At 37.7% G+C, this 10,939-nt stretch overlaps 3 protein-coding genes across 4 annotated transcripts in view; all 3 read left to right on the top strand.

Moving 5' to 3' along the window:
• Positions 1 to 417: 417 nt before the first annotated feature.
• On the top strand, positions 418 to 2,271 carry krtcap2 (keratinocyte associated protein 2). Its single transcript, XM_042490375.1, has 4 exons — positions 418 to 573; positions 795 to 858; positions 1,558 to 1,624; positions 1,741 to 2,271. Exons 1-4 carry the CDS (start codon positions 481 to 483, stop codon positions 1,859 to 1,861), a joined length of 345 nt encoding a protein of 114 aa, XP_042346309.1. The 5' UTR covers positions 418 to 480; the 3' UTR covers positions 1,862 to 2,271.
• A 2,006-nt stretch (positions 2,272 to 4,277) lies between these two features.
• s100a10b (S100 calcium binding protein A10b) lies at positions 4,278 to 6,968 on the top strand. Its single transcript, XM_042489458.1, has 3 exons — positions 4,278 to 4,385; positions 6,449 to 6,603; positions 6,708 to 6,968. The coding sequence occupies exons 2-3, from the start codon at positions 6,466 to 6,468 to the stop codon at positions 6,867 to 6,869; spliced, it is 300 nt and encodes a 99-aa protein (XP_042345392.1). The 5' UTR covers positions 4,278 to 4,385; positions 6,449 to 6,465; the 3' UTR covers positions 6,870 to 6,968.
• A 1,987-nt stretch (positions 6,969 to 8,955) lies between these two features.
• LOC121945326 (protein S100-A1-like) overlaps positions 8,956 to 10,939 on the top strand; it is a 33,532-nt gene continuing 31,548 nt past the window's right edge. Inside the window, exons 1-3 of one of the 2 annotated variants that reach the window (XM_042489451.1) lie at positions 8,956 to 9,046; positions 9,850 to 10,015; positions 10,218 to 10,292. The gene's annotated coding sequence lies outside the window, so the exon portion shown is untranslated. Of the gene's footprint in view, positions 9,047 to 9,849; positions 10,026 to 10,217; positions 10,293 to 10,939 lie in introns of both variants that reach the window. The other variant, XM_042489452.1, reaches the window with a different exon arrangement.

Below are 10,939 nucleotides of genomic sequence, written 5' to 3'. Positions count from 1 at the left end.
ATTGCATTGAAAAATCTGGAAGTATTTGGGTAACATTTTAATAATAATATTAATAATAATAATTACAGTTATAATTTACAGAATGCCTCTTGCATAAACATCATCAATAAATATAATAAATAGTGGAAAAATACAGTGAAATTCTCCCATAATCTCAAGTAATTAATGTAATTAATATTAGTACATGATCTCCTTTAGTTTGGCTTCTGTAAAATTGGTCTTCAATTTTCTAAGTGGCATTTAATTGTCCTGAAAAGTCTTAAATCCCACTTGCACTAAGATGTAGGAACCTTGATTACTGCACCATAGTTTTCTGTTTATGTCGAGACTGGCCTCAGTTGTTCTCAATGTTTGCCCTTGTGAAGGACTGTGCATACTTTTTTGATTTATACAAATAAACCTTTTCTGTGCCTTGTAGCGGTCAACACCGGCACCTCTTTAGTGCTGTCCAGTCTGCTGTCAGTGCTGGTGTTTGCCGGGATGCAGATGTTCAGTAAGCAGCTGGGATCCACTGAGTGGCTCACCATCCTGGGAGGTTTCCTGGGCTCAATCCTCTTCCTCTGCTCCCTCACTGTATCCTGCTGAACTGTTTTAATCCTTGTTGCGAGATTCTTTAGTATTACATGGCTTCTTGTAAACGAAGCTACCACGCGGTCTGTTGTGTTCAAATTCTTGAGCAAAATGTTGCATCCTGTTGTCTGCCTGGCTTGATTTCATTGAGTAACCTGCTTTATTGCTTTCATGTAAATGCACAGATACCACTGAGGAATGTTCCACCTTAACTATATTTCCAGGCATTTAATAATCTGGAAAACCTGATTTTTGGGAAGGGATTCCAAGCCAAGATATTCCCAGAGAGTAAGTAGTGACATTTTATTCTCAGCTTGTCGGTGTGATGCTTAATTAATTTGTTACTGATTCCTGATTCATTTTCTGTGTGGGGGAACAAAAGTACACCCGTGCAGGTTTTAAGCGTCAGTGCAATTTTTTTATTCGAGTCTGAATACATACAGAATAGAAACAGAGTAGAATGGTTGAATTATCTATCTTTGTGAAGCCACGCTTTGGACTGTGTCTTCCTCCCCACCATGACTCCGTCTTGTTGCGAGTTTCCAGCAGGGTAGACCCATGAGTTTCATGTCACTGTTTTAAACTGTGCAACTTTCAGGAAAAATATGCCTGCATTGATAAAAGGAATTGATGAGCTTGGAGGTAAACAATCTATGGATTGGATCATGTGGAATGGGTGCTTAACTAGCACCGTTTCTCGATTTTCCATCCCTAGTGACAACACCGAAATCAAACTCTTGTCAGTCTAAAGCGAGTCATGCGCAGCCCTGTTTACACTGAAACATTTGCATTCTTGAGTGTTAAAGCTTATCTGAACATCACCATGTCAGCCTTTGATGCACAGTTGGTCAGTGATTTAATCAGTGATTTAACAACCATGATACAAACAGTATATTCACTTAATCTGGATTTAGCCCACAGTATTAGTGCTTTGATATATGACTCAGACTCTGATCATCTCGTGTTATTCATTCTCTCAACTTCCAGTTCTGCTGTGCCTGTGCCTGTCGCTGTTTGCCTCAGGTTTGGTGCACCGCGTCTGCGTCACTACATGGTACGTGAAAGTACCTTTGCAGTTCATGAATAATTACTTCATTGTCATAACACACAGTTAAAAGTACTTGCTAAACCTTTTTTCTCTCCATTGCTTTTGTTGTTTGTCTCTTCCAGCCTGATATTCTCCCTCTTCGCCCTGTACTACATCAACAAAGTATCCGCGGCGCTCTACCAAGCAGCTGTTCCCGCAGTAACACCAGCCAAAGCTGCCAGCAAGGGCAAAAGGAAGAATTGATGAATCTGTTGGATCCCATTTGCATCCAGTGAATCAGTCAATATAACCAGTGTGCTGATGGTCAGTGTAACACAGCAGTTGCATTTGTCTTAAATCCATAATCTCTGGTGTATTAATGTGGGCTTTTTTAAAGATACTTGGAAAGTCGGTAATCAGTTCAGCTACTACAAGTTTGTTATAACCACAATTTTTTTAAATATTTTTTTTTTACAATGATCTAAAATTGAATCAAGGCCAAAAAAAACCCTGCAAAACCGCTATCTACATTCCACTGGTAACGTTTTTCTCAGCACTTTTTTCCACTGATTGCAAAGAGATTCGAACATCCCAAAATACCATCTGTGTATTCATCAGCACATGAAGTTGCTTTTTTTGTTGAATTCTTTTTGTAATTAAATTCTGTAAAAGACCATGAATATGTTTTTTGTTCTGTAAAACAACAGTTTTATTTAGTTAGTAGTGCAAATGTCAGTCTGTTTGGTCAGGCGGGCGTGGTTGCGTCCGTGAGCTGATGCACTACTGTTCTGTTTAGGAAGAGACAGGAGGGAAGACGCCACACCATAGCTTCTTACTCTGATAGCTGTGATAAAAATGCCCTCGACATAGTGACTTAGCCGTAGCTGCTTCATGGTCATGGTTCATGGTTCATGGACTGGTGATGCACTGACCCATGTGTGTAAATGTGTGCAGGGTCGTAATGACAGGAATGTTAAAAATGCTGGAGATGTGAACATGCAGGTACATGTAGGTAATGTAAGGGTTGCCTTTAAGGGGGTTGAGTGATGGTTTTACTTTTTCCTCACGGTGATTCTTTGGGGTGGTTAAAAGCCAATATACCATTGATTTTCCTATTTTAAAAAATGTAGATTTTTTAGATTTTGTACTTTTTTTTTTTTATTTGTTGTGAAACGATGGCCCAAAGGTTAGAAATAAAGGGCTTGGGCCGGCAGGATAAACGTGCAAAGGAAAGATAAAATCACAGAGGTTCCCTTGAGCAAGATTAAAACTCCAACTGTTCCAGTGCAGCTGCACAGCAGCCAAAAAGATCAAACTGAGGTTGTTCCTGGTCAGTGTGTGTGTGTCAGTGTGAGAAGGGCGTTCCTGACAAAGAGAGTGGAACTTCCTTAGATAAACAAAGGCTTTTAAAAAGATGTTTTATACGGCATAACGGTCAACCTGTATTTCATTCAAAGTCAGAGTTTATCAATGTTATGTGTGTCAGCTGTTTAAAATCTGAAAGGGCCTGTTAGCAAATGAAAAATGTATGTAATATTACAAGTTTCAAGTTTATTTAATTCATATAGCACTTACAGCACACTATGATGCAAAACCGGTTTTGCATCATAGTGTTTAATCCTTTGAAATCTGAGCAATGGGGCTTGATTTCTTTAAAAAACAAGGGAAGGAGGCAATGATCAACACAAAAACAAAATAGAAAACTTGCAAGAAATTGATAACAAGTACACAGAAAAGAAGGAAGAAAAGTAAAAACACAAACAAGGCAATTAAGACTTGGAAAAAGTGCTTCAAATTAAAATAATGATTTAACTTAATATTAAATATGTAATTATGGTAATTAAAGTTATTTTTTACTGAGGCATTTATCTGGCTTTAAAAATATATATATATTTTTAAATTCTTCTAATTTCTTTCAATTTGTTGAACATTTTATACCAAGTTGCCTTTACCCTCCAGAAAGAAATTGCACCAATTTTCTTATGCTTCAGGGGTTTAAGTATTTCTGCTCCAGGTTTCAATTAATAAAGACAGCCATACACATACAAGCACAGAGACATAAAAGTGCATAGATGAGTTAAATATGAATTTAAAAAAATAAATTTATACACGATTTAAACCCAGGATATCAGATTTCAAAAACAGAACTTGCAAATTTTGTGTGTACATTTTGGGGTCACAAATTTATGTTTTTGTAAGGAAAAACAAACTATTGATGACTGGATCAGCAGAAGCCAACAGATCCTCGAACACAATTATGTTGCTATGAGCTCTTGTCTGAAGCCATCTATGGGCCCAGACTTGCTCAAACCTAACATGTCTGTGTGTCACACTGGGAGATGTGTGTGTTTGCTTCATGTTGATGTGCTGTTGCCACTTTGATTGTGACTCATATTAGAATAAACGACCGAAATTTTTCTCCCTCTAGATTTTCCAGATATGGACGCTTTTTCGCCATTTGTGTGCAAAGATGACATCATCTTAAAACTCCCAAAGGCAAAATAACCATGAACAGCTATTTTGGAATTTAAACAAAGTGTCACACATGGGCTCATCTCTATATCTCTTGCGATGATGGTCTCATGGGAACACATGGGCAGGGATAGTATTTGCTCATGGCCTTTCAGCGCTGTTTGCGCACTCTCTCTGCCTGAGTCTGTATCCCTCCCTCTCCCTCCCATCACATTGGGCGTTGCTTAGCTGACTATAAATTCTTGAATAAACTTCTACAGAGCCCCTGCACTCTTTACTTACCCCCAAACTACCGTTTCAGCCTCTGCGTGTCCTGGTAAGTCCATTTTAATTACTTTAACACTCATATCTCTCTTCTCACTGTTGTCTTGCGTTCTCTTGTAAGTTGTTTGGACAGAAAACTGATAATGTATTATAAAGATTGAAAAGTTTTCTTCACAGTATGTCTTTCTCGATTGAGGCTTTATGTAAAAGCTGTTTTTTTCGCTTTCAGTCTGTATTCAACATGTTTTCTTGGGTGGTCTCGGGCGTTGTTGGTGCATTACGCACTACTTCTGACAAGTAGCGGCTCGTCCCGCGTCTGTTTTCTTTACCTTAAGTTATTTCACTCTTTGTTGTCAATGGTTTCTGTGTTCTTAACATTTTTTGGGGGAACTCAGACTGAATATGGTGAAATGGAAGGGAAAGGCAAAGAGGAGAGGGAGTGTGGGAGGGTTTGAGATAAGGATTTTTTAGTTTATGTGCCAGAAAATGATGTCTAACGGCAAGAATTTGCTTCCAGTGCCAGTAAGAGCAACTCCCACATCCTCACTCTCTGAACAATATGTTAGTTTTAGATGAAGCAGCCGCAGTCAGGGCCGGACCTGACACATTGGGTGCTTTAGGCAAGCCCCCCCCCCACACACACCCTGTCATCTTCTATATGGATAATATTTATTAGTAACAAGAACAATAAATTAACACAAATAGACGCTTTAGTTAACAATAAGGGACTGTTTGTTACTTATGAGAGGGGAGGGCGTGGTGCACAATGAGGGAGGCACCTAAATTTTGTTTCTAAAAGTGTTTTGGGAATGATACAATGCAACCCGTGCAATGTTTTAGTAATGTTTTCACGGCAAGTTTTCTTTTAGTTCCCACAGCATTCTCCTTAAAGTTAGGGAAACATTGACCCAAACATTCTCTATAAACATAAGAAAATGTTAAAAGTTTTTTTTTTATTATAACATATCAGATTACATAACATTAAAAAGGACTGTGATCTCAATAACATGTTCTAAACATTGCTTTGAAAATGTTCCTTCTTTGTTCTCCTGTAACATTGTGGGAATGTTTTATATAAAAAAAGAGTATTTTATAATCTCTGTCACCTCTCAACATCACTAAAACATCCACATACACTCCAATGCACTATTTCCCTAATGTTTGGGTTTTTTTATATTTAAAAAATCTTGGCGCCTTAGGTGGCTTCCTGTGTCACCGAGACGAAGATCTGTCACTGGCCACAGTGTTGGAAGAAATATATAGATCTTCTACTCAAGCAAAACCAAAGTGTAGAAATAATCTGTTAAAAGTAAAGTCCTGCATTCAGAATTTTCTGTCATAAAAGCACAGGAGTATTGGCATCAGTGCTAAAAATAAAAGCACACCAATTTCAATTCAGTTACAGTAATTATAATTATTGATGCATTGCTTTAACATAAAGGTGGGGCTAAGCTATACTGCTTGGTAGCTTGTGAATTTCACCAAAGGATCCATAAAGTCTTATCTTTATTAATAATAACACCTCATAGTTGTTGATTGTATTTTATATTATCAATCAAGTCTGCAAAGTAATAATTAGTAAACACATTAATTAAATGTAGCAAATAAAATGTACAATATTTGCCTCTGAAATGTTGTGGAGTAGAAGTATAAAGTTGCAGAACATGGAAATACATATAAAAAGTAATGTATCTAAAAAATTACTTAACTACATAGGTTGAGTATATACTTAGTTATTTTCCATCACTGAGTAGCCTATTACTATATTGCTGCCTTATTGTTTACTTATGTCATTGTGGCAGTGCCTTTGATGTCAGTTATCTGTAAAAGTTAAACATTTTACAGAAGAAGCAAGAGTTTAAAATTAATATTCATGTCCAAGTTCATTTAGATGGTAATATAAAAAGTAGGCTGCTTTAATGTTGTAGGCGCAGTTAGAGGTCGACGCCTACTTTATTTATGGTTTGGTAGTTAAAACTATAAAGGTACATCACTCTTTTATCTGTGTGTAAAATACTATTTTGCACCTTAATTTATCAGCTGTCATATTAATGTTGTGAAGAGGAAAGTATGTCCAGTGAGGTTTTTATCCTGACTTGTTTTTCCTTCTTTTAGTGCTAATTTCTGCAGCCATGACTGAGTTGGAGAAGTGCATGGAGTCCCTAATTTTGACGTTCCACAAATACGCCAAAGAAGATGGTAACGAAAAGACCCTCACTAAGAAGGAACTGAAAAAATTAATGGAGAACGAGTTACCCACCTTCCTTGCAGTAAGAATCTTCTGCCTTTTGTCAGAACTAGTCTCTATCGTCAGTGCAGATTTATATGTAACTTGTTTTTACTTTAAACCTGCATCCTGAATTTGCTCTTTCAGACCCAGAAGAACCCCAAAACTGTGGACTGCATCTTGAAAGATCTCGACCAAAACAGAGATGATAAACTGGACTTTGAAGAGTTTCTTCCCCTCATCGTTGGACTCTCGATGGCCTGTGAGAAGTGTTACGTGCTCCATGAACAGAAGGCAACCAAGAAGTGAAGGCCAAACACGAGGGAGAAAAATGGTGTAGATTGTTATTTTTTAGAGGAAAGCACAAATGTGTGCCGTATTCACAAGTAAAAACTACCTTTGACAAGATTTCACAGTCTGTGTGTTCAATTACTCTTTTGGTTGGATACAAAAATACTTTTTTTTCTGGTCTCAAATGTTGGAATGTATGTCTCTGCAAACAACGGATTTGTGCATTGTTATGTAACAGATACTTTGAAAATTTACATTTCTTCATGTTTCAGTAATGTCATGGGTACCATATCTCTATGTCTAAACACACAAATAACTTGATTTTAGTTTGGAAAAGATCTTGTTTTGGCTTAAAACACAATTTTGGTCCCACAATCATGGCTGGAAATAAAGCGATATCTTGTGTTGGTTTTGTTGGTCTTGAACAGTGGTCTGCAGCTTGGCAGACGTCTCGTCCAGGTGTGACGCCTTCTACAATCCTCATCACTTCCCAATGACGAAGTCGGTTCATATGCATGTAGATCAGAATTATGTCACTTTAGTACTGTTGATATGCTACATATAAAATGCACAAACGTAATGTACCTGTGGTTTGCAGAAATGTGCAAGGCCAGCATTTTCTTCTGGAAACTGGGCTGCACATGGAACAATTAGCCGAGAAGAGTTCTGCCTGTGCCGGAGAAATACCTCAAAAAGCACGGAGAATATTGATGAGTTAACATCTGAAAGACATCATCACACCCATAAATACTCCTTGAAGGTTCAGTTGAGGGAGCGGTTTTTATACAGTATGTAAACAGTTCAATATGGGAATGTGCTTCAGATGTTCTTTGGGTGCAGCCTGCATGCCTTTATGCACTGAATCGGGATTATGCCAAATATGCGTGCTTATCACTGCTTACGAGATTGGGTTTGGTGGAAGGTTCATAGTTTTGGAGGTGATTGTGTTTCTGTCATGGCCCTCCTCCTTAAGTTTAGATGCCAAATCCTTCATTCCCCTGTGTGTCCAACTTACGTGCACATTCTTCTGTCATCTCACATGTGGCTAACAGGCTTTTTATTACAAGTATGAACATTGTTGAGGGGATTTAACAAAACCAACTGACACAGATGCAACATATATGAAGTAGTCGGGGATGTAGCACATAAGCGTTCTCTCTCCCTCTCTCCCTCACACTTTTATTTTTATTTAGTTTTATTCAAATTTTGTTTTCATGTTTTTTTACAATGTAAGTTTGCTTTTGTCCTTTCCCTTTCTTGGGGAAAGACATGACAGTGTACAATAGTGCTCCAGCAGCATGAGCAGTCACTCACCCAATAGCTGCAATTAGAGACAAATCTGAGTGCAGGGGTGGACTAAACCATTTTGCAACTTTAATTTAAAGGGTGAGAGAGGCCTTAGAGAGCTTCCACTGTTGCTTTTATACAAAGGTCAATATAATTTTTAATATAAATATGGTGCCTATTACAAAATTGCAAAGAAAACCAATCTTAAAATTCCAGGTTTTTCGAGGCCCCCCTCCCAATGGGACCCTGGGTAATTAATCCCACTTTTAACCTCTATTACAACGCCTCTGGGTGTAGCTAAAAAGAAGGTTATGGTGCAGCCAAAGGATTTTGCACACGTCAGCGCATGAGGTCTAAACGTGTACATTTTTATGAGGCCCATAGACCTAAGGTCAGTAATATAAGGGATAAAAGATACTCTGTGTTTTTGTTTTTCAAGGAAATAATATTTCAAAGCCTGCAGGCAATGATTACAAAAGCCCTCTCTGTTTGTTCAGTCTGATTCTTGGGATAGTTGGCATTCAGCAGTGTAGAGACCTTGCTGTGAAAAGAGGACACATAAACTCTTAAAATCATGGCAGAGAAATAAAAGCATTCCTCTAATGCTATAAGATATGCAAAATATTTTAAAAGCAGTGCTTAACCCAGTGGGTGGTCACTTAGGCCATTAGGGTACAAGTGTTTGAAAAAAGACTTTTCCACAGCAAACATTTTAACTTCTAACATCATATGGTTGGACAAACACAGGTGTTACCAATAACATTAATGATGGCTCTGTTGTATTCAAGCATCACAGTAAGCCAAGACAAGGGAGGTGGAAGAGTATGAAAAAGAAGCAGCAAAGTGAAATTCAGTCATCATTCATTTAATCATGTACACCGGTGCTCTCCAGCTTTAAAAATCAAAACGTAAGTAATCAAACATGCTGTCCATTACTATCTTACAGACAGTATAGAATGTGAATGCATGTGTTGGCTTATCTGCACAAAACTAATGAAGGTAGCAACTGAATCAATAACCAAGGATTTTTTGTTGGATGATAGAGTAGAAGCCCTGAAGCGTACCACAGGTCAGCCAGACAACATATCACTTCCTGTTTTACAATAAGAGAGAAACCATGAAAGACAAAGGAAACAATGTCAAATATTGCACAAATCAATGGTACTTTTTCACAGCGACTCATCACAGTAGGAAAAACTCAGGGAAAACTGATAAAATGATGATGGCTCAGTTCTATTAAGTGTGCAGTAAAGCTATTCCAGGGAGTCCGCATGCACAGTATTGTATGATTATTTATTTCTTACTACTTTGGTAGTATTATTTTCATTTTTCTATCGTTTCTTCTTTTTTTTCCTGCACATAACCAATATAAATATTTTTACAAATATTTATATATACTTTATAGTTTATATATAGTGACATTAAGTTCATGTAGTTTAAGAAAATTCAATCTATACAAAAACTAAAGGAACGGAATAGTCAATTATTTTTCAATAATTGATGGAGAAGGGGTGGAATTTGATAAATTTGCACTTCTTCCCACTCCTTTTTGGATATGTCTGTATATTTGTATATGTTTATATGTTCATTCTTTTCTTTCGTTTTTTCTAATATGTTCTTAACAAATTTCAATTCAATTTAATTTAGAAAAGTAAACATCCAAAGAGTCTCTGTTGCCCCTTCCCCCCTCTATTTTCATGAAATGGCTCAGTCCTGCTCAAACACCTGGCGCAAACGTTGGGCCCATTTCGTCGGTGGAGGAGTGTTGGTGGAGCTGTGCCTGAAGAGAAAGTCTCGGGAAGAAAAGTCTGGCAACCAAAAACGACAAGAAACAAGCGAGAGAAAGGAGAGGGCGACCAAATTCTCCACAAAGACAGGTGTGTCACTGTGAGTGCTGGAAATTAACCTGTTTAGTCCGTATTCAAATGAGCTACATTTGCTCTCCTAGCATTAGTTAATATCTTAACAGAAACTGGGAGTGTTAATGTTTTTCCTCCTCCTGTCATTTAATCAATGCACACTAACCCTAAGCAAGCTGCTCACACTAAATCAGTTGTCTCTGTCCCTGCCTGGTATCAGGCCAAAGTACAGACGCAGCCCTGTCTCCCAAAACACCCTCCAGCAGTGAACCAGCAGCTCCCCCACCTGCAGCAGGTGAGCAGCACTCTGTCACATCACATGTCAGCTGATACTAACTCAAAGTCTGTTTATGATGTTACTAGCAATGGTGGAAGAAGTACTCAGATTGATTTTTTTACTTGACTAAAAGTGGAAATAACACAATCGACAAATACACCAAGAAAAAGTTTTGGATTCAAAATGTTACTTATGTAAAAGTTCAGTGTTATTATCAGCAAAATGTACTTAAGTATCAAAAGTGGGAAAAAAAAGCACTTATAATGGCTCCTTTCTAAGTATCATAACAATACAAATGTTATTTCCATGACCCTAACATGAGCTCCTTCGTTTGCATGAGTATTTAAATGTTTTAATTTTTCAATGTGGAGCCAGTTTTAGATACTTTGTATACTGCTGGGATTGGTAGTACTACACTGCACCATATAATCAGAACACACATACGTGTACGTGTGTATATGGTGTATGTTTTTTTTATTAAATAAAATTGCATGTGTAAATAAATTTAGTGAGTAAAAATAGCAAAAATAGTCATTTAAAGATTTGAATGGGTCGCTTGGGTTCTGGAGGTGTGGTTACAGTACTGGCGCAGGATTTGGTGGTGGGGCCCAATGTTATATCTTTTCATGGTGCCCAAAATCCCTGGTGGTGCTGGTGAACTGTTT

This window comes from Plectropomus leopardus, chromosome 7 (genome assembly GCF_008729295.1).
Source record: "Plectropomus leopardus isolate mb chromosome 7, YSFRI_Pleo_2.0, whole genome shotgun sequence".
In the NCBI taxonomy this organism is placed as follows: Eukaryota; Metazoa; Chordata; class Actinopteri; order Perciformes; family Serranidae; genus Plectropomus; species Plectropomus leopardus.
This window is presented reverse-complemented; position numbering and strand designations above follow the sequence as displayed.